Source organism: Microcebus murinus, chromosome 15, assembly GCF_040939455.1.
Source record: "Microcebus murinus isolate Inina chromosome 15, M.murinus_Inina_mat1.0, whole genome shotgun sequence".
NCBI lineage: Eukaryota > Metazoa > Chordata > Mammalia > Primates > Cheirogaleidae > Microcebus > Microcebus murinus.
In genome coordinates this window covers 10,059,230-10,083,632 of record NC_134118.1, presented here as the reverse complement: position 1 = coordinate 10,083,632, position 24,403 = coordinate 10,059,230, and the positions used below count along the sequence as shown (strand labels likewise).

General features: G+C 37.5%; 1 protein-coding gene across 3 annotated transcripts in view; it reads right to left on the bottom strand.

Moving 5' to 3' along the window:
• EEF1E1 (eukaryotic translation elongation factor 1 epsilon 1) overlaps window positions 1-23,906 on the bottom strand; it is a 29,260-nt gene extending 5,354 nt beyond the window's left edge. Inside the window, exons 1-4 of one of the 3 annotated variants that reach the window (XM_076010463.1) lie at window positions 23,788-23,906; window positions 19,530-19,730; window positions 12,473-12,568; window positions 385-741 (exon numbers count right to left, since the gene is read on the bottom strand). In XM_076010463.1, the coding sequence (XP_075866578.1) occupies window positions 700-741; window positions 12,473-12,568; window positions 19,530-19,730; window positions 23,788-23,874 (426 nt within the window). In that variant the 5' untranslated portion in view covers window positions 23,875-23,906 and the 3' untranslated portion in view covers window positions 385-699. Of the gene's footprint in view, window positions 1-384; window positions 742-1,038; window positions 1,418-12,472; window positions 12,569-19,529; window positions 19,731-23,787 lie in introns of those variants that run through there. The other 2 variants (XM_012753565.3, XM_012753567.3) reach the window with 2 other exon arrangements.
• Between the last annotated feature and the right edge of the window lie 497 nt (window positions 23,907-24,403).

Sequence of the window (24,403 nt, the reverse complement as noted above, 5' to 3'; positions counted from 1 at the left end):
AAAATGAGGTATGCCAATACTTACACACTTGGTCTATTAAATCTCCTGACTCAGTAACATGAAGGGCAAAAATGGGGGGGGGGGCTCTTATAATCCTCATTTCCTTATAAGCACACAAACCAAAAATTGTGATTTGAAAAGAAACTAACCTTATATATTAAGCTTTTTTTCCTTCATAGTGTCTCCTTTAATCCTCATTTACAGTTAGATTAAGAAAATATGGTTAACTGTCTTAAGATCATACAAGCTAGTAAGTGATATAAACAGTACTCAACTCAAATGCTAAATACTTCCTAAGTACCTGCTCTTTCCACTCAAATTTTGAACTGTATACTGCCTAGACTCAGCAGCAGCACAAAACATTTAATAGCATTAAACAGTAAAGTGCCCAATGACTCTATTTTAATTACTGGGAAAGACAAGCTCTTTAGCTCTCAATAACTGATTATTTATTCAGCCAGTAAGAGTTTTAAAATACATAGATCTCTTAATAAAGCATCTCTGTTCTTCACATAGTGTTGTAACAGCAGCCTTTCTATAAGAGTTGGCTTTTAGTTTAGAAAAATCTAATAATTAAAAATCCAAAATTAGTGGGAGGGCTGGAATCTCCCATCTCTTTTAGGCCACTGCAAATTCCAATAAGCCCAATAACAAAAAGAAACACTATCTCAAGAGGAATGTACCTTATTCCAGTTTCCTTTAGGGCAGTTCAGTAGTTAGTTTCACCCCAATGAATATTGACTACAGGAAAGAAAGAAACAAACAAAAAAGATTTTTTTCAACCACATTTACTAGCTCACATAAATATCTGAAAACAAATCCATCTGTCTTCCCTTTGTTTCCTTGGTACAACTTATTGTAGTTCTTAATGAACAAACTACCATAAATATCTATAAGGGGAAAATGAATTTTAAAACATTAAAGAGAGGTCAATAAATAGTCAAATATGTCAACCACCGTAAGAACTACCTATTTTCTTTAAGAGTAAGTCATTGATTTACAGTGTTTATTAAATCTCACCTTTAAAAACAAGGTTAATTTACAACGTGATCTCAACTTGTTTTATTTCATAGCACTTTAATTTTTATATTAAAAATTATAAAACTTCAACTGAAGAACAAATAAAACACTCAGACACAAGTTTATACTTTAAAAATTCTGTCAACTTCAACAACTAAAGAATGACTATGTATCAATTTATGTGAGTCCTGTGGTCCACAGTACATTTTCCATTTAAAACATTTTTAATTGTTCTTCTGTACTGCATGGATAGCTTCTAGTGGGAATTAGTATACAGTCTGTTCTTGACGAAGACAACGCTAGACAGATGTTGCCTGATGCCTGGGTAATGCTGAATGTGACAAAACCAGCGAGACACATTAAGATATTTCTCCTTTTCTTGAACTGTCAGGTCAACCTAAGTAGAGATTAAAAACATACACATACAACAGAGACATTACATAAGCAGAGCTATTAATATCACTTAAATAGGAGATTGAAATATAAAACAAAAGCAATAAAGAAAACCCACCTAACAGTTCTCAAAAGCCTACATATTTAGATAGGAGTAAGAGTTTAAGCTGCTTGGAAAAGCAATCTATTTGTTTAATGCCTTTATGTTCAGTTCAAAACCAGATGCATTTTTTCTTAGGGAAATACCAAGTTTTCAACAAACACAAAATTTACATTAACAAGGATTTGGAGACCCAAAGAGTTTGCTTTTTACTTTATTGGAAAGAAAGACTAACATATGGTTCTTTCTGATATATTCTAGCAAACTTCAAAAAGGGAGACACTGGCAGCTCACAGTCAACAAGAGAATACCACCATGTAAAACTCAAACATATCTATAATTCATATTTAAATATAAATATATGTGTGTATATAAATATATGTAAAAAACTGCTGGTTATACATATGCAGACTACTGCCGCCTTTCTACTCAACTCTAAGGACAAACCTCACTCAAGAAGACAATGATCCATTTCAAGTGATTATTGCTTAATAAAAGAAGGAGGGGCTATTTATAGGGACACACGAGATGAAGAGTCTGTGTAAATATGTGAGAACAAAGGATCTTCTAAATTCTGTTTGCAATAAAGCTGAATTATATGGTTTAGTGGAGATAGCATTCACATAATTTACTATCAAGCTTCAAAAATGCCTAAAGATTTGGTTAGAGAGATGCAATAAAAAATACAGGGGTTTATCATTTCACTGTGCTCAAATTCCAAAGCAGGTGACTCAAGGACTTTTCTTCAAGACAAATTTTGGAATTAGGGTAGTAACTTGCAGCCCTGACCCCATGTGTGGGTAGTGTGGTTCCTTCTCTTGTTAAGTCACATTTATTTAACAGATATTACAAAAGTCTCCATAACACTGACAGGAATGTTAACACCAAGAAAAAGACTCAGTCACCCCATGAGTAGTTCAAACCCATTAGGGGTCTGCTTGTTGGGAGGCACTTTAAGTGAGAGGGATGTCCTAGGACAAGGGTCCTCAAACTTTTTAAACAGGGGGCCAGACCAGTTAACTGTCACTCAGACCGTTGGAGAGTGCGCACTGTGGGCCTGGGACGAGTTGGCTGCTAAGAGGACAGGCAGCAGTGGCAAAAACACGGAGGGTCGGATAAATGTGCTAGGTGGCCCGAGCTCCGGCTGTAGTTTTAGGACGCAGGTCCTAGGCTTTCTGAATTTAGCAAATACTTGTCCTGCAGCCAAATATTCTGTTAAGTTTCTAGATCAGTGAAAGTGAAGGAAAAATCACTCTCGTATGCAATAATTATTTAATATTACAGAATGTAAAAGAATATTAATAAAATTAAAAAGGAGACAATATTATCTCTAAATGTTTAATTGAACTCATATTTGTTAGCTCAGTTTGCTAAAATTGTTAGTAGTGACAGTCTCACTGATTTTGTTTCATAAAAATTTAAGTTTCAGGTTTTAATGGTATACACTGAAGTCCTACACACAAGCTGCTATAGCAAATTATAAAAATACATTCATGTTGTTTAAGGGTGTATGAAGTGGTGCCTGGTTATCAGAAAGATGTTACTACAACAGTTTCACCTACAACACAGTCAGTCCTTCATGGAGATAAATAACATATTAGTCAAGAAAACTGGTCAAGAATGTCTTTTTTAATGTAAAAGTTTTAATTTTTAGTAAAGGAGAATTCATGGTTTCACATGTAAGTATTACATTATTCCTAACTGTTAGGTTCAACTGAAAGAAGCTCCTGTCCAGTACGTTTTCATAGGAGGCAATTGTTTGGGGAATAAACTAAGTGTCAGTGTATATTTCAAGATATTTTGTACAAGAAGTTCTGGTTCTTTCTCTAAATCTTTACCATACGTAAACTTCACCAATGACTTCAGAAAATGTAGGATTTTTTAAAAGCTCAACCAGTAATAAACATAGCTGCACATCTAACAGGAAATGCTAGTTTTCTTACCAAAAATGAATGATTAAATGAATAAAATTCAAAATCAACTTGAGCAAAGCTCTTTACTGATAGTTACAGCAAAGACAAGCAACAAGTTTTACTCCAATCTGGTTTCATGTCAGCTGCTGAAATATATGATTCAAATCTGATTAATCTTAATTTTAATTAATCTTAATTTTAATCTTTTCAGAGCTCTTTTTAAAATGTCTCCATTCAGCCACTTTGTAGAATGTTATTTTTCAGAATGAACTAAAAGATTTCTAAACAAAGTACTAATGCCTGTTTGATTCATGATCAAGGTGTTCATCCATATTTTTAACTAGGTAGAAAGGGCAATGGATATTTAATATTTATATTCTAGAATAGCATTTGTTGTCACTGAGGACTATTATGTTTTTATCAGGTCTATTATTTAAACCAGTAATATAATAACATATAGCACATGGGGAAATAAATATTTTCCAACTTAAAAACTTCACATTTGGAGTCTCTAGTATAAGGATTATGAACAGACCCACAGTACAAAATAATTTTTATTCCTAGAGCTTCTAACATTTCCTAATTTATTTCAACAATTTTTAACTAGATGATCTATTTTGCAATATTTTCAGATGCTCTATTTTAGAGAATGTCAATTTATTCATTTGCCCTCAGAAATGTTCTGCCAGAAATACGCAAAGCTTTTCCAAAAGAGTCTGGTTACTACTCTTTGATTTGTTACTTCTGCTACTTCTGGAGTAGGCATTCTATATTACATACACACACACACACACATACACACATACATATATATACTCACTCTTAACAAACAAATGAACAAACAAAAGAACAGAGTTTTCCCCTCACCAAATTTACAATTTTGTAGTACATTTTTGATGGGATACCCTGGGCTATTTCACTTGTAACATTCATTTTCCATCACCCCTTTCTAGCTAACGTTCTTTTTCCTTTCTTAGACAGGAAACATAATGCAATTGTTCCAATTCCCATTTCCTGCTTCGTATTGGTCTACATGCCAGTGTGTCTATAGTGGCGCTTGGCCCTTTTTTTTTTTTTTTTACCTAATCATTCCCTTTTATTTATACTGGCACTCTATAATTACTTTGAAATTTAAAGCCAAACAGATAATATTCTGAATCACTAATTTTCCATGAAGTCATGTGAGAAACACTTTAAGTGACCCATTCCAGACCAGGGTGAAATGCTATCTTGTTACCTTTCCAACTGGCACTATGCTGCCTTTGGGACATTCTTTATGGCCAGTGTTCTTGGACTGTTTTGCAGCGATTTTTCTTACTTTTCCTTTCCTTATAAAAGAATCACATACCTCCATTGGTACTTCAAACTTCAGAACAAATATATTCCAGCTGATAACAATCTTATAGTCAAGCAGCACATAACATTACAAAGGATTTTAATAATCTTGAGTAACAGTCTGTTCACAGGGACTACTATCTACTAGTGTAATCACTTTAAGAAAGCAGTGAGTCACCAGTGTTACAATAAGCAGCACACTAATGGGCAGTTTAACAAAGGAAGTGCAACAAAATATTCCTCAAAGGGAATTAAGATAGACCAGATCTTAGAATAACTCAGCCACAACTAAAATTGGGCTCACAATGAAACAAAATACAGTGGGATTATTTGATGACTAGAAGGTTCCTTGACTGCTGTTTTGTACACTGAACTGATTACAAATTAAGTATCGAATAACATGAACAAATAAATGAAGGAATGCATGAGGGCAAAAATATATTGCCAAAGCGAACAAAGCACAAGAACCAGATGAATATGAGCAGGTAGCCAATGTGGACTTCGCATCTAACCCCTTTGAATTTAATACCTAGTAATCATTTTTTCCTCATCTGTGTATATTTATACACAACTTAACAGGGATGTCATTTAAAACCACAGTGTTAATTCTGTCATTGTGTAGGTTTTAGTCTGTGAGGCCTGTTCCTTGAGAAGGTGTTTATTTCTCTGATTACTTTGCCTGCACTTGCAGTTGGAGTGGGAGCGATGCTTTGACTGATGGTATGAACCCAAAGGGATGGCCAGAGTGATTTACATATTATTCAGCTCAATTGTGTTTTGAAAAAGACAAGCATAATATCTTTAATCATATATCCTAGTCACTATAAAGAAGATATACAGTCCAAAATAAGAAATATAAATAGGTACAGACCATTAAATATTAATGCAATCCTAATTTTAACATGAAGAATTCAATGAAACACTTCTAACCTGCCTAAAAACCAAATGCTCTCCCCAGGGCACCTAGACTCATAATTAAATAACTTTGCAGCTGGTGCTGTGAATATTCTGCAGTACAGAATTATGACATTCACTCAGCCTGCAAAGAAATCCCAACAAGCTGTCTCCTTTTCCTTTCAGAGTATTTCCCTTTCCTACTGTGTGACCTGCATAAGCCAGAAGAGAGGAAAATGTAAATATACGCTTAGTTTGCAAGAGTTACACTTCATTATCGTCTTGTTGTTTTTTTTTTTTTGAGACAGAGTCTCACTTTGTTGCCCAGGCTAGAGTGAGTGCCGTGGTGTCAGCCTAGCTCACAGCAACCTCAAATTCCTGGGCTCAAGGAATCCTGCTGCCTCAGCCTCCCAGGTAGCTGGGACTACAGGCATGCGCCACCATACCCGGCTCATTTTTTTTTCTATATATATTAGTTGGCCAATTAATTTCTTTCTATTTATAGTAGAGATAGGGTCTCGATCTTGCTCAGGCTGGTTTTGAACTCCTGACCTCGAGCAATCCGCCCACCTCAGCCTCCCCGAATGCTAGGATTATAGGCGTGAGCCACCACGCCTGGCCAATATTCTCCTTCTTAATGACAGCTTGAAGCTACAGGAAGCCAGATCTTGTGGGTCTTGACAGACATTTGCTAGCCTGCTGGCAGTCATCACATAGAGGATGACATGTGACATTTCTCCTAACATGAAGCTTTAAAAAGTTAAATAATGTCAAAACATAAGTCACATTTAAACATGTGTTTAAAAAATGCCAACACGTTTGTGACTGTTTTCTGCTAAGAGCTGTTCCTGCAGTCCTCTGTAAGGCAGCCATGCTCACAGCAGCACAGACTCGCTCACATGAAGGACAGATCACCCCAAGTTGAAAGAACCGTAGGTTTGCCAGCAGGAGAGAGATGCTTAGATACCTAAACAGCAAATCCTCTTTACCTGGGAGGCGTTTTTTGTTTTGAAATGAGGTAAGTTGTGCCATGTCATCATTCTAAATTCAAAAAGCTACTAATATATAGTGAACCTAGAATGGAATAAAAAGTGGCTGGTGTGATTAATGTATTTCAACTCTAATTAAACTTTCTTCACATTTAAATAAAATTACTTTGATTTAATTATATTGTAGTGTATAACTAAAGATTATGTTTTGTTTCTTTTTTTTTTCAGACAAGCATAAAAATGAGGTTTATTGAGGTAAGATAGGATTATAGGGCAGGAGCAAGATATAGAATATGCTATACAGCCATAGATGATAACTGGACCCATTGTCGTGGCAGGGCAGGCAAAAGGAAGGGCAAAGAGAGCTTGGCTATGGTCTGTGTCTTATTTTATAATGCCTGGATGGGGACCTCCCTCATGCTTCAGGTGACCACAGCACCACTTTGATTGTATAGCTAGGAGTCACATGACCCAAACCTTAACTACATATGTAGGTTCTAGGTCACTTTCTGGACTCTATGGTACCCATGTGACTTGGCCCATGGGCTAGAGAGTCCTCTGCATTCTTTTGCAGCTAGCAGGCCAAGTTTAAAAATTATATTTTCACTATAAAGATATACAACCTGGCCAGGTGTGGTGACTCACGCCTGTAATCCTAGCACTCTGGGAGGCCGAGGCAGGTGGATCGTCTGAGCTCAGGAGTTCGAGATCAGTCAGCCTGAGCAAGAGTGAGACCCCGTCTCTACTAAAAAAATAGAAAGAAATTAGCTGGACAACTAAAAAAAAAAAAAAAAAAAAATATATATATATATATATATATATAAATTAGCTGGGCATGGTGGCACATGCCTGTAGTCCCAGCTACTTGGGAGGCTGAGGCAGGAGGATCACTTAAGCCCAGGAGTTTGAGGATGCTGTCAGCTAGGCTGATGCCACTGTACTCTAGCCCAGGAAACAGAGTGAGACTCTATCTCTAAATAAATAAATACCAAAATAGGTATAGATAGGTATAGATTGATAAATAATGCTAATTTTCATAAGCATTTAGCTGTACAAGGCACTGTGCTAAGAGCCGGGAGGGGACAAAAGAGAAACAGGACATGATCCTCCCTGGTCCCCTATTTTGTTTAATTGAGTCATATTCCTTGTGAGTACAGGCAACATTAGTTCCACTTCACTCTCATTGTGCCTGCATTATTAATAGGCCTCCTTTCAGAGTCAAAAATGTTGTTTTGGATGAAAAATCAATCATAAGGTCTTCCTACTTAAAAGCAACATTTGCAGTCAAACTTATAAGCTTTCTAAAACAATGAAAATTGCTTTAGATATAGCCAAGGCCATAAAAATTTGCAGATATTTTTCTGATAACTTCATGATTCTACATCCTACTATATCTGCCTTATTAATTGGTAACAGAATATTCTGACCAGAGATTAGCACTGGATTCCATTTTCTCTAATTCATTGTTTTCATGTAAAACAGTTTTATTTCTTCAAAGATATTAACAGTTCCTTGAAAATAGAGGGACTTCTTTTGCGTCCCTCTCAATTATAGTATAGTAGGCATATAAGCCTACTAGTATAGTAGGCTTTTAATAAATAATTTAAAACTTATAATAATAATCAAGTTTTACACTAACCTAAGGATCATACTAGGTCATTACAATAATATTATAGAACTTAACATAATCACTGAGGGATCTTTGAGCAATTATTCTTAATAAAGTTAACTAAATCCAAATTGAGGGATTATAGCTTGAGAGGGAGGACTAAGAATAACTGCATCATACATTATCATAGCATTTTTGGGGGAGGAAGCTACATTTTTTTAATTACTAAGGAAGCCACTTCTATAATTGTCACTAAGTCCAGGATGCGTTAACAGCAACAAGTTCTGGCGGTAACTATATCCCACTCTGAATTTTCTGGTTTGAATCTCGGTCTTCTCTCTTGACCTCAACTGAAAAACCCGGGCACATGAGGCCTCAATCCCGACTCTCCTATTCCTGGCAAATGGCAAAGCCAATCATGTAGGAGGTTTTTTCAGAGGAGAAAATGACTTTGTCTTCCCAAAAGACAAACTGTCCACCTTGCTTTATGAGGCAGATAGCAGCCACAAACCACAGACTGGTCGGGGCCTGCGCAGGCCTCAGCAATTATGGTATTTTACAGTTTACAAAGGGCTTCACACATTACGACACTTCAGTCAGAAGATCTAGTGTGTCTCGGCCCTTCCAAAAACTGAACACTGTGCCTTCATGTAAATCACTCAACCTTCCTTAGCAACAGTTTCCTTCTCAGTAAAAGGAGGATAATAACACTAGTCCTTTCTCCTTCACAATTATGAAGTATGAGAAAACATGTAAGAAACTGCCTAAAAAGTTTACAGAAATATGTTAAAAAATTTATTCAGTGTTTACAGAGGGCCAACTATATACATGTGCCAGGAATTATGTCAGACAGTGGTATTACAAATACGAATTACTACAATCTCAAGCGGTTTACAATTTAGAAAGAGATTTTCAAAGAAGAATTACAGTACAAAGTGAAATAAGCTGGAACTGAGGTAATCTAAGAGGTACAAGAAGGAACAGAGGAAGGACCACTTCAATACGCTTTAGGAGCGTACTGATCATAGCAGTGTGATCAAAGGGCTTCACCCCAGGGATCAGTGCTAGAACTGAGAGACACTGGATGAAATTCAAATGAATTTGGGAGGAAGATAAGGAAGGACTGGGACCAGGGAGCCAGAAAACCAGCAACACAAGGACACTGAGTAGAAAGAGCCTGGCATCCAGCAGACTCTAGGGGTATGTTACAGCTGGGAGAGAATGACAAGAACGAGGCTAGCAAGCGTGGCAGGATCAGATGAAGGGTCTCCCAGGCTGTCGAATTTTACTCTGTAGGGAATGAGGAGCTACTTAACTATTTTGAGAAAGAAAAAGACATGGTCGTGAGAAAGACTGCTCTAGTGGCCACCAGTCTCATCTCTTACAGTCCATCTTCTGTAGATGAACAGAAGATTATGAACTCTGGATTAGGGCTGTGTCATCCAGGATCACAGGAAGACACATGTGAGAGGCATCCAGGAAGTGGCAATCAGGACCCAGGTGACTGGATGTGTGAGGTGCTGAATACAGAAAGATGCATGAGTTCTTTTTTTCCATAGGGGGTAGATGGGTGTTGGGGTGATGGAGAGGTGAGCCGAGTTTTAGGTGGAGAAATAGATGTGAGAAAGCACGAACTCTGCAGCCAAACTGCCTGGTTTCTAGACCTGGTTCTACCACTTACTTGATCTCAAAGAAGACATTTGGCCTCCCTATTCCTCAGTTATCTCATCTGTAAAATGGGGCTATAAGAATAGTGCCTACCTCATAGGGCTGTTATGAGGATTAAATGAGTCAACATTTATACAGCATAAAGTCCGGTGCCAAGAACACAGTGAGTGCTATATAAATGTCTGTAAATAAATTTAAGATGGGATATAATTTAAAATAAAGAGACTAACCAGATAGATAGCGAAAAATATTGAAGATTGGAGAAAGGAAATAAAATTTGGAACAAGATCCAGAAATAGGGTAGGAGGTGTAGAAGGGAGATGAGGTAAGAGGCCAGATGAATGGATTAACCCAGGAAAAACGCAAGGTGATCCTTTCTGAACCTGAAAAAGGAGACAAGATGGATAAGGACGTGCAAGCAGGTGGGCTGGAAGATGAAGAGATTCAAACAGCTTCCACTTTCTAGCTGAAGGAAGGAAGAAGGAAGGCTCTGTGACAATGACTGAAGACAAAGGAGCAGAGAGAGGGACGGGGCTTGAGGAAAGTGGTAAAAGTCTGGAAGAATCCCTGGGAGAAAGGAGAGGGCTGATCAGTACTAGAGCCCAGCTAAAATTTAGTAGCAGCAATCTGTAGTTTTGTGATTTCTCTGATAGAGCTCAGCTTGGCTACAGGAATCAAGGCATTTACTTGAAGTGGCCAAGACTTGGGGACTTACAGGGATAGGGTGGTGACTGTAGAATAGAGCAAAGGAGCTGCAGATGCTAGTAAGAGGACACAGCTGAAGTTATGCAAAAGGGGGTCTAGATTGGGTGGGGAAGTAAGTATACAGATTTGGAAAGAGAGGAGTCATATTTCGTCAGATAGGGATGAGGGATCAAGAGATTAAAAGAGCTCAAATAAAAGGTTGCACAGAAGATGGACTAGAATTAAGGTCTAGAGGTGGAGTGGTATGAATGGGGGGTCCAGGGCATGATGATAAGGTCCAGAAGGTGGCCAGATAAGTCGCTGTTGGAAAAAAGCAGAAGCAAAGGTCGAAAATCAAGCAGGTCAAAAAGTTTTGGTCCTTCCAAACAGCAGGAAGCAACTATGCTAAATAGGTACAGAAAAGGCATTTCCGCATAAGGTACCTTATCTAACAAGAATTCGTTTCATTTTTATTTGATAAGTTGAAAAGGTAAATTTGATTTAAATTTAAGACAAATTAAAAAAAGTCATCCTTACAAAATTTGTATAAAGGGCCTCTTCCACCCTTGTTCTCTGGCTCCTAGTTCCTCTTAGGTGGTCACTGTTACCACTCTTCCTGTGTATTTGAGAAAGTCTGTGCCTAAACAAACACGTGTGTGTGTGTATGGGGGGGTTGTTTTTTGTAAACACAAATGGTAAACTATACATAGAGGTCTACCCCTTTCCTTGTTTTTTTTTTTTTTTTTTTGAGACAGAGTTTCACTCTGTTGCTCAGGCTAGAGTAAGTGCCATGGTATCAGCCTAGCTCACAGCATCCTCAAACTCCTGGGCTCAAGTGATCCTCCTGCCTCAGCCTCCCGAGAAGCTGGGACTACAGGCATGTGACACCATGCCTGGCTAATTTTTTCTATATATATTAGTTGGCCAATTAATTTCTTTCTATTTATAGTAGAGATGGCGTCTCGCTCTTACTCAGGCTGATTTTGAACTCCTGACCTCGAGCAATCTGCCTGCCTCGGCCTCCCAGAGTGCTAGGATTACAGGCATGAGCCACCGCGCCTGGCCCCTTTCCTTTTTTTTTTTCAATGGAGATCATTCCATATCAGTATGTAAGAAACAAGGTACCTTGTTCCATTTTTGGCTGCATAAGATTGTATTGAATAGATATACCATAATTTATTTAATCTGCTACTGATGAATGTTTAGGTTGTTCTTTTGCTAGTACAGTGATAACCTTGAACCCAATATTGCTATATATATCTATGCAGAATGTAGCTCTAAGATAAAGTCCTAAAAGTATAATTTGTACTAACTGTATATAGATCAATACCCATTTTATTAGGTGTTTTGTTTCAGAGGGCTTGTTGGGCAGCTTCACTGATAATGCCGTTTCTGAAGACATGGCATGTTCAGAATCAACAAACTGGAAGAATAAGAGTGCCTTTCTGTAAATAGTGGTGACACTGACTCTTTTCTATATGTGATAAAGTGATTCTGCATCTTTGAACACATGGATCTCTCATACATGGAGATACATTTTATCCCTGTCAAAGTTGTCATTGTGGGTGAGACAGATTGGGATCGAATAATGATTTGACTTTTCCCTAGCAGTGTGATCATGAGCAAACAACTTATTCTTTCTGAAACTTGCATTATCTGTAAGATGTGGACATAATATCTATCTCATAGGGTTTTCATAGAAATCACTGAGATAATGTATGTGATATGTTACACGGTGCTTTACAGATTGTCCAATAAATAGTAGATATTGGCTCAAATGTGCTAAAACAAAACAAAACAAAACAAACAGACAAAAAATCATCCTAAAGATTACAGGAAAAAAATGAATGACTATTCAAATACTCACTATGAAGCGGTGAAGTCCATAGTACAATAGGATATCTGCTAAAGTAAAGTTATATCCGGTAAGGTAGACTTTATCTTCAAGATATGCATTAAGATCCTAGAAAAAATAAATAAATATTAATTTAAAAAACAGTAATAATAAAGCTAACTATATCACATGACTTAAAACATTTAGAAAGCTACTAGAAAACAAAATACTGACATTTAATAAATTTAATCTTTGACATTAAGACAAATGCATTCAAAATTATAAATCCTATGCCAATCACCTCATTTTTAAAAAATAGGATGAACATTATTAGTCTTATTTTAAAGAAACAAGAAAACATTAGAAAATGATATTCAAAGTGCTACTGTGATCATTTCAGGGTCCAGTTTTATGTTTTGGGAAATATTTTGCAAATCATGCAAGTTAGATTTATTTTTACCATTAAAATATTAAAAGCACCTCAACAATTTCTATCTCTTCAGAGAGTTCTAAGAAATTCTATAAGCACGAAACATTTCCCCATTTCCCCTTCTTTCCAGGTCCTGGCAACAACCATTCTACTTTGTTTCTATGAATTCACTGAGTATAAGGTTCATCCATGTTGTGGCGTGTATCAGAATTTCCTTCCTTTATAAGGCTTAATGATATCCCATTGTTGTATGGACCACATTTTCTTTATCCATAAATCTGTCAATAGACACTTGGGCTGTTTCCACCTCTTGGCTATTGTGAATAATTCTGCTGTGAAAATGAGTGTACAAATACCTCTTCAAAACCATGCTTTGAATTCTTTTGGGTATACACCCAGAAGTGAAACTGCTGAATCACATGGTAATTCTATTACTTTCTTGAGGAACTGTGATTCTGTTTTCCATAGCAGTTGCACATTTTACATTCCCACCAATAATATACAAGGGTTACAATTTCACTATATCCTTTCCATTTATTTTCTGGCTTTTTTTTTTTTTTTGGTAGTAGCCATCCTAACAGATATGAAGTGACATCTCAACTGTGAGTTTGATTTCCATTTTCCTAATAGTTCATACATTTGTTGGCTATTTGCATATCTTCTTTGGAGAAATGTTTACTCAAGTCTTTTGCCCATTTTTTAATCAGGTTATTAGTTTTGTTTTGAGTTCTTTATATATTCTGAATATTAACCCCCTATTAGATATATGATTTCCAAACATTTTCTCCCACTCTGTGGGTTGCCTTTTCATTCTGTTGATCATATCTTTTGATGTATAGAAATTTTAAATTTTGATATAGTCTGTAGTCCAATTTATCTATTTTTTTACTTTTGTTAGAAGTACAGTCTGACAAACCTCCATCAATACGTTTCCTGAAAGGAAAAAGTTTTGCCCTCTTAAAATTAACACATAATTTAGCAGAACAGGAATTTACATTAATTTATATTCAATCAAATGAGATACCAGACTGATATAACCTTCAGAGGAAGGTTTTATAAATAAGTTATATGAAGTATTATTAGATATTCTCAGAGGCTCCTCTAAAGACTAGATATAAAACACAGCTCAGTGGCCAATAGCATTTATTCTGGAAGAATTCCTTAAACTATAGAGACAGCATTTTGTTCTGATTCTCAAATCATGTCTGTCTTAGTCTCTTTGGGCTCCTACAACAGAATATATAGACTGGGTGGCTTATAAACAAGAGGAAGTTATTGTTCACAGTTCTGGAGGCTGGAAGTACAAGACCAAGGCTCTGACAGATGCAGTGTTTGGTGAGGGCTCACTTCCTGGTTCACAGTCAGCTGTCTTTTCACATGGTGGAAGGGGTGAGGTCTCTCTCAGGCCTCTTTTATAAAAGCACTAATTTCATTCATGAAGGCTCTATGCCTGGGACCTAATCACCTCCCAAACCATCACCTTGTAGGGTTAGGATTTTAACGTATGAATTTTGGGAGGACACAAATATTCAGACCATAGCAATATCCCACAGCATCGGGCACACAGCAGTTCGGTAATCAATAAATGATTGCTGAATTGAATTTAATTGCTTTGAGTTTGTCCACAAACAACACGATATACATTCAACATGAAGACTGTGGGGATGAAGACCTTTATGGTGATCTACTTATATTGAATGAACAGTAAATGTATTTTCTCTTTGTTATGATTTACATTTGAAGACAGTCATTTTCAAAATGGTGTATGAATACAGATTCCTAGAGGTGTCCGTTCCAGATGACAAAATAAAGGAATATGGACAGAAATGAGAAGATAGGTGTGAAAGAATCAAAATTTAGGTGGGATGGTAGAATATATTGGTATATTATGGGATACTACTTAAATTTTATGGTAATCCGTTGATTGGAGATGGTTTCTCTCCAAATTTCTTCAAAGGAATCAACATTGACAAAATATAAAAAAATAAACACATCTTCATGTAATTTTAAAAAGCATTTAAAGAAAGAGCTGAAACAATTTAACATTGTTTTGTATACTTTTTCTAAAAATAGAATCTATATTCATGTTTTAATTATAAATACTCTTAAAAATGTAGTTTTAATAAACTATGATTAGGTAGTATTTTCCTGATTACTGATGTAAATAAAATTTTTCCTACCAAAAGACACAATTTCACGCATTCTAACTATTCAAAGCAGGGAACTAATTAATGTCTGTTGTTCACATTTCCTTTTTTTTGTTTTAGAAGTCTTTTTGATGCTACTGCCAAACTTGTTAAAAATATTTTCCTTATAGTTCCACCTGATTTTTCTTTTTTCTTCCAACTATCTATTATTAAACTTTCTAATAATTTAGAAAAGTTGAAAAAAACAGTATAATAAGCCAACTATATAGCCTCCATCGAGATTCACCAAACATGTTTTGCACTATCTGCTTCTTGAAATGATATGCTACCTTATTTATGAGGCATTAAAATTTAGAATTTTGGTTTTAGCACTGAAATGTAATTTTGGCAAATAAGAATTAAACCCTTTCATAATATCCTAAGAGCAAGAGTTTAAAAATAAATAATAAAAAGATACACAGCTCTGTACAAACATGGGCAAAGAATACATACAAGTAAATTTTTAAAAATAGTAAAAATGAATCAGGAGTGGTGGCTCATGCCTGTAATCCCAGCACTCTGGCAGGATAGGAGTTTGAGATCAGCCTGGACAACACAGTCAGACTGCATCACTACAAAAAAATTTTTAAAAAAATTAGCCAGGTGTGGTGGCGTGCATCTGTAGTCCCAGATACTCAGGTGGCTGAGGCAGGAGGATTGCTTGAACCTGGGAGTTCAAGAGGGCAGTGAGCTATGACTGTGCCACTGCACTCTAGCCTGGGTGACAGAGAGGAACACTGTCTCTCAAAAATAAAAGGGAAGGCAGGGTGCGGTGGCTCACACCTGTAATCCTAGCACTCTGGGAGGCCCAGGCGGGAGGATCACTCAACGTCAGGAGTTTGAAACCAGCCTGAGCAAGAGCAAGACCCCGTCTCTACTAAAAATAGAAAGAAATGAATTGGCCAACTAAAAATATATAGAAAACATTAGCTAGGCATAGTGGTGCATGCCTGTAGTCCCAGCTACTCGGGAGGCTGAGGCAGAAGGGTTGCTTGAGCCCAGGAGTTTGAGGTTGCTGTGAGCTAGGCTGACACCATGGCACTCTAGCCTAGACAACAGAGCAAGACTCTGTCTCAAAAAAAAAAAAAAAAAAAAAAAAAAAGGAGAAAAAAAGCCTATTAAGTGCTGTGAAAAATGCCATACCACTTATAATTCTATAGAAAAAAAGCTGTAAACAAGGAAATTATTTTGGGGTTTGCTTATTTTGGTAACGAAATGGGGGTAGTAAAGGAGAAAAAGGTAATACCTATGTTAGTTTTGTGGAGGTGGCCACTTTCATATACTACAATAGTGTACTTTTCTGGAGAGCAAACGAGAAACATAGCCTTAAAATTATATAGCTTTTAGTGTAGCAATTTCCCTTGTAGGAATTTAGCCTAAGGAAATAAGTGGGAATATGTTCAAATACTTAGCAACAATCTAGTAACTAACTATCCAGGATAGATAATTTAAATTATGGTACAATTACAGTTGACTCTTGAACAACTCAAGTTTGAACTGTGCAAGTCCACTTATACATGAATTTTCTTCTGCCTCTGCCACTCCTGAGACAGCAAGACCAACCTTCTTTTCTTCCTCCTCAGCCTACTCAATGTGAAGACTGTAAGGATGAAGATCTTTATGATGATCCACTTCCACTTAATAAACTGTAAATTTATTCTCTCTTCCTTAAGAATTTTAATAACATTTTCTCTAGCTTACTTTATTTGTAATAATACAATAAATAACACCTAACATATAAAATGTATTGATCAACTGTTTATGTTATTGGTAAGGCTTGCAGTCAATAGCAGGCTATTGGTAATTAAGTTTTGGGGCAGTCAAAAGTTACATGTGGATTTTCAACTGCTCAGGGGTTAGTTCCCCTAACCCTACATTGTTCAAGGGTCAACTGCATAAGAGAGAACACTAGCAGTTTATTAAAAGGAGAGTGTAAGTAAATATTTATTGACAGAAAAAGATGTTCACAACACATTTTCAGTGAGCAAAAAAACAGGTTACTATGTCCAGAGGATACTCATTTTTAAAATAAAATACAAACACACATATATACGAAAAGAAAAAAACATGGAAAGAACACAAAATGGGTTTAATAAATATTTGATGACTGAATATAAGCATCTTTTTTTTTTTTTGAGACAGAGTCTCACTTTGTTGCCCAGGCTAGGGTGAGTGCTGTGGCGTCAGCACAGCTCAGAGCAACCTCAATCTCCTAGGCTCAAGCGATCCTCCTGCCTCAGCCTCCTCAGTAGCTGGGACCACAGGCATGCGCCACCATACCCGGCTCATTTTTTGTATATATATTTTTAGTTGGTCAATTAGTTTCTTTCGATTTTTTTAGTAGAGATGGGGTCTCGCTCAGGCTGGTTTCAAACTCCTGACCTCAAGCAATCCACCTGCCTCGGCCTCCCAGACTGCTAGGATTATAGGCGTGAGCCACCACGTCCAGCCAACATAAGCATTCTTAATAGTGCCTTCTTGTTGGTGGGACTATGGATATTTCAAATGTATTCCATTTTAATATTTGTATTTCCTAAATTTCTATAATATTTACTGCCTTTAAAATAAAAACAATGCTGTCTTTAAATAGCAAAATTGAAAACAAAACAGAAAACCACCCTTTTCTCATTTGCACTCATATGGCCAAAAACCACACTGCAGTCCATTCCACATACATTTACTTGTCTCCCCCACTAGTTGAGTTCTGTAAGGGCAGAAACTGCTTATGGATCACTAGCCCTTGACATGTTGCAGGTGCAAATGAGCAAACTGTCAGAGCAAGGAAGAAAACCCAAATCACCCAGCTGCACATACACTACATTTCAAAAACAGTTACGTCAGAGTCTCTCAATTAAATATTTAATATCTCAGATATAACTCTTTGGGAATTACTTCCATGCTTCTAAAACCAAATTTATTAATATAACTTTTGAAACTATAAACCCAATTCATTGAAATCCTGTTCCTATCTTTCAGAATTAAGTACTTTATTACTTATCCTTTCCTTTGGAAAATTAAAAAGACGGTTATATTCACTTTTTATTTGCCTGAAATCTCACATTCACTTAGAGGAGCATATATGCCTGCTTCCCTCTGAAAATGCTGTGGAGCATGGTGGGGGCACACCAGAGGGGCCCCTATCAGTAATCAGTGTAGATATTATGAATGAATGGTTGATCGTGAGAGATCTATAAAGGATCAAGGCCTGAAATGACTTTCTACCAGTTCTCTTGATGAAATCTATTAAAAATACAGGCCGGGCACAGTGGCTTACGCCTGTAATCCTAGCACTCTGGGAGGCCGAGGCAGGTGGATTGCTCAAGGTCAGGAGTTCGAAACCAGCTTGAGCAAGACTGAGACCTCGTCTCTACTATAAATAGAAAGAAATTAATTGGCCAACTAATATATAGAGAAAAAATTAGCCAGGCATGGTGGTGCATGCCTGTAGTCCCAGCTACTCAGGAGGCTGAGGCAGCAGGATTGCTTGAGCCTAGGAGTTTGAGGTTGCTGTGAGCTATGCTGATGCCATGGTACTCACTGTAGCCCGGGCAACAGAGTGAGACTCTGTCTCAAAAAAAAAACAAAACAGTTTAAACCATTTCCTCCAAAGTGATAAAGGAAAAACTTCTTTACACAACTTAAGGAAGCATAAAAAGATTATAATTATTTATTTCAATAAATAAATATAATTTAATAATTATAAATTATTTCCATTATATAAAAATGGAAATAAAATTAAGAAACAGAAGGGATACCTGCAATGATGTGGTTGTCTGAATGATTTCTATGTTCCCTTCAAATTTAAAGCTTTTATAAAATTTTTCAAAATCTATTTATATATATATAAATTAACAAAAATAATTTTATTTGGAATGTTTTCATTCGTGGTGACTCTGGAGCCATATTCAGTTTATATTTTATATCAATACATTCTTTTATTCTAATTTGACACCTTTAGAAAGAAAATACAAATCTTAAAGCAATGGTTCTCAAGGAAGAGAAAGTTGGGCTTTCTCAGATCAATTGGACAGCTTTGTCAAACTATAACCCTCAAAGATTATGATTCCCTCTTGCCTCTGAGAAAATACTTTATCCCTTAGAGAATCAGGCCTGCTGAGTAGGGCATGACATTAAAAAAAAGTCATACAAAACTATAATTGCTGACTATGGCAAGTGTTATGTAGGAAAAGCACAGAGTGCTGGGACTGCACATAGAACAAAGAACCTCAGCTAGCTGAGACAGAAGTAGTCAAGGAAGTTTCCAAGGCAACGGTATCTGAGCTGAGATCTGAAGGGGGAGCATTAGGAGGCAGTACAGACAGTTCCAGTTGGAAGAAGTAACAGGTACAAACTACTGAGCAGAAGGAAAGAGGTAAAGAAGGCCAACAGCTTTTGAATCTCAGGGGAAAGAGATTTTTGTTTAGTGTATTCAGCATTTCAGCCTATATATTAATACAAAGAGAAGTCACAATACCTTCAACAGAGTGCGGATATCATCTTTATTGGAGTGTTTGTCTACTTGGGTGACCCTGTATTCTAACCATTGCTGAACTATTGCTTTTTCTTCTGCAGTACTCCCCAGCAAATATTCTTTGTTGGCTTGCTTGACCAGATGGGCTGCTATAGTAGTCAATCCTGTTAGACTTGGACCATTGTTTGTTTGAAGAACTGGAATCTTAAAAAGAAAAAAAAAGTTCTTCAGATAAATTTAAAAAACAAAGACCATATCATGATTGTAATTTCTAAGTAATCACTAAATCCCTCAATTATTTTTTCAAATACTCTGTGGTTTTACACTAAGATACTAAATCACATACAAATGAAAGTCAGGACAATAGCAGTTATATAAGGTACAATTTAATTTACAGATACTTGATGAAACTGGTAATAACATTGGAAAAATGAGTATAAAGTTACTATAATAATTTATAATTGTGTATGTACAATATGAGAAAATGGAAACCCTAATAATACTGTATTCATTTCAATCAAGATTACCTGTACTTTATTTTAGCAAAGTGAACATACTTGAATAAACATGACTTTTTATGTTTCCCTTATTACCATAGCAATACAAAAGGTCGGATTTACTTGCTTATAAGAAATTGCCAATTAATTTAAATTTTCTTGACATAAAACTAAGCAGAAAGCATAAGAAATTTAAAAGAAAACTGAACAATAATGGGAAGACTGTCCAAATATAAATAACAAGTACACAATCTAAATGATCTAAGCAAACAAAAAAATTATTTTCTTCAGAAGACTGCTGCTCTTTTCAGCCATGAAATCGTATCTTGTACTCTTACACTGATTTATACTTTGCAGGGCACTTGCACACTCCTATATCAACAGGACTCAGAGAGGATATACTCAAGGAGATTAACAATCTACAGACACAGATTCAAAGGTTACTTTCTAAAAGGTAGAGATAACTAAAGGCACTTTCCACTTCCCATTCACTATTTAGCTCCTTGAATTCTCATTTTTGCCTTCACAGTCAAATGAAACCACCAACCTCTAAGGTCATCAATAACTTCCTTTTAAAAAAATGTATCAAAAGAAAATAATATGAAACTCTCTGGGAGTGCTGATAATGTTCTATTCCTTGACTGGGTAGTTACCTGGGTGTGTTCACTTTGTGGTAACATCAAGATTTGTATACTTTTTTCCTGAATGGATGTTATAATTGTAAAGAAAAAATAAGAAATAAAAATGTCTCACAATTGCTGAGTGTGTGTGTGTGAGATAAGTAACTCTAAAGAGAATTATTTGTAACAATAAATTATCCACAACCCCACCATACTAACTAAAAAAATTCCCAGTTAACCTTCTCATCTAATGATTACATCTTCTAAGAAATGGTAAGCAATCTCATCATCATTTTGCAGATAAAGAAACCAAGTCACTTGGTTAGTAATAAGAGTCAGGGTTTGAATAAAATACCATTGGCTTTAACGTGCATTCTCTTTCCTCTACACAACCTAAAGTATTATATATAAATCTTATGCAGTTGCAATCATGCAATCACACACTATTTTTTTTTTTTTTTTTTTTTTTTTTTTTGAGACAGAGTCTCGCTTTGTTGCCCAGGCTAGAGTGAGTGCCGTGGCGTCCTAGCTCACAGCAACCTCAAACTCCTGGGCTCGAGTGATCCTTCTGCCTCAGCCTCCCGGGTAGCTGGGACTACAGGCATGTGCCACCATGCCCGGCTAATTTTTTCTATATATATCAGTTGGCCAATTAATTTCTTTCTATTTATAGTAGAGACGGGGTCTCGCTCTTGCTCAGGCTGGTTTTGAACTCCTGACCTTGAGCAATCCGCCCTCCTCGGCCTCCCAAGGGCTAGGATTACAGGCGTGAGCCACAGCGCCCGGCCCACACACTATTTTTGCATTTATCTTAGGGTTTCATAGTCTTCAAAGTAATCACTTTTAATGGCTGCATAAGTAATATAGTCATGTGGCGTCAATGACTGACTGACTGCATATAAGACAGTAGTCCCATTAAGATTATAATATAGTATTTTTACTTACCTTTTCTATGTTTAGATATATTTAGATACACAAATACTTACCATTGTGTTATAATTGCCCAAAGTATTCAGTATAGTAACATGCTATACAAGTTTATAGGCCAGGAACAATAGACTCTATCGTATAGCCTACTATAGATGAGGTATTTCATACCACTGAGACAAGTACATTCTATAATCTTTGCATAAGGACAAAATTGCTGGATGATGCATTTCTCAGAACATATCCCTGTCATTAAGTGACACATGATTGTTTCAATGTGACAATGTACTATAATTTAATGAACCCTTCTCCTAGAGATGGATTTTTGAGCTACTTTCAATTTTTCATTATTATTGGTAATGTTGCACATAATGCCTTATTGCTGGTTCTCTGCTGTCAGCTGTCTTCCCCCCAAATGGCTGATCTTATCACATAACTCCAACCCTTTCCCCATACACAGAAACTTTTGAAAAATAGCTGCCCACTACCAAAATGTTTTAATGAAAATAAAATTTAAAACCATACTCTGAACTCCAAAGGCCTCACAGTTGGGCCTCAATCTATAATTCCGGGTTCTTGCATCACTCCACATACTCGTTTCCTTATTGCCTCAAACTTCCCAGTCTTTCATAATTTATTGGTTTTATACATCTTTGAAAGCCTAACCCCTTAAATACCAGCTTTTCTGTGAAGCTTATAAGTCCATTTTAATAGTTGGAATTAACTTTCTCTTCCACACTCCTCAACAATATTTTCCTCCATTAGTACATATTCTGTTGGGCTTTAAATTAATTGCTGATGGCTATTTCTTACACTAGATAATACTCATATCTTGACTGTGTTCCCTAAAAAATAGAAACCAAACTAAAGAGTACCAGCTGGAAGGACAAAATCAGCATGGGGGCAGTGGAAAAATCAAAAGCAGGCCACTTTGGGTGCAATGCCTACTCTGCCACTAATCACAGGGCTGACCTTAGGCAAGTCGCTTATCCCTTCTAGGTTTCAGAATAACTTATATGTAAAAACTACAATACTACTACTTTCAAGACAAGATTTTAACATGGACTAAATGAAGAACAGAAAAAATTAAAGACAAAGAGCAAACGTTGGCTGGGCAGGGTGACTCACCCTCACTCTGGGAGGCTGAGAAGGGAGGATAGATTGGGGTATCTTGGGGTCAGGAGTTGGAGACCACGCCTCTACTAAAATTAGAAATATCAGCGGGACTCGGGAGGCTGAGGCAGGAGAATCACTTGAGCCCAGGAGTTTGAGGTTGCTGTGAGCTAGGCTGATGCCACAGCACTCTAGCCCAGGTGACAGAACGAGGCCAAAAAAAACCCTCAAAAAACCAAAACAAGACCTCAAAAAAACCAAAACAAACAAACAAAAAGGCATCTGGAAAAAATCTCAAAGGGGCAAAAAAATATATATATCCAAAGTACTCTTCCTACAACTATTTTCTTCCTCTAATACATTCTCTCCATTGCAAACAACGATTTTTATAAAACAAATGTTTTTCAATGCCCTGGAAATCTGAGTCCTTATACTTCACCAAGTCAATCTCATACCATGTAACTTTCCTTCATTCCCTGAGCGTCGCACACTTGATATCCCAAGACTGCAGAAAAACCTTCCCTGTGTCCCACAGATTCGGTCAAGACCACTTATGTGTTCTCTTGGCCATCTTCACTACCATAATTGAAACAGCAGCAACGTTTGCCCACAGGCCAAAAAGCAAGCTTCCTGAGGGGAGGCAGGGTGCTCACCTTAGCCACCACTGTATTACCCAGGCCTAGCACAGTGCTACCTGGCACCCTAATAACTCTCTCAGAGTCGCTTAATAGCTGAATGAAAGGTGCAATTACTGTAAGTACAGTCACCGAATGCAAATGCAGGGCCTCCAGGTCAGTCTCTTCAACAGCTCTTAGAGGGGCCTCCCGCAACTGGTTATCCCATAATGGGATGGGGACAATTTCCCAGCAGGTAAAGTTCAGGCCGAGCCCGACCTAAGCAGATGCCCTTCCCCCTCCTGGAGCTAGGGCGGCCGGGCCGAGGCCCAGAGGCGCCAGCTGGCTCCGCGGCGCAGACACGTGGAGAGCTGGGAAGCGACATCCTCACTCCGCCCGCCTCGACCAGCCTGCAGCCCCGGTCCTACTTGGGCTCAGCAGGCCCCGTTTCCGTCTGTCTTTTCCTCTCCGCGCCGCCCAAATTTCTCACCTGGCGGTCGCCACGAGCGCTATATTTATTCCTTTTACTCAGCCCCAGCGACTTTTCCAGCAGCGCTAACTCTGCAGCCGCCGCCATCTTCCGGCTGTAGCTCCGGGCAGGGGCAGGACCCGGGCAGCAAAGACGTCCTCCATTGGCGGGCAGGGAAGACCCACCCCCGCAAGCGTCACCGGCGATTGGCTGAATGGAGGGGGCGCGGAAGGAACGCCTGCGAGCAGGAGGTGGGGCAAAGGAAGGGGCGGGGCCGAGGGCGGGGTGTGGACAGGTCGAGAGGTGACCCACACTTGAACCCCTGGATATTTAGTGGTAGGGTGAGCCAGGCTTTGGTGATGCGGTAGACTGGGTCTCTAAACCGCAAGCTGTTACCTGGCTGGCAGAGTTAACTCGTTTACTCATTTGGCAGGCTAAGAAAATTTATATGTAAGTGGAGCTGTAATTTACCTTAGTTTGGCTCAGGAATTTGTTAATTTGAACAATCAAATTGAATAGCAGAGAGTCCACAATCCGTGAATAGTTTCTAACATACAGCGTAATTTCATGAGGATTTTAATTGTTTTGTAAGGTGAATTGGAAAAGCTATTTTTTCCACTGTCTATCCACTAGTCAA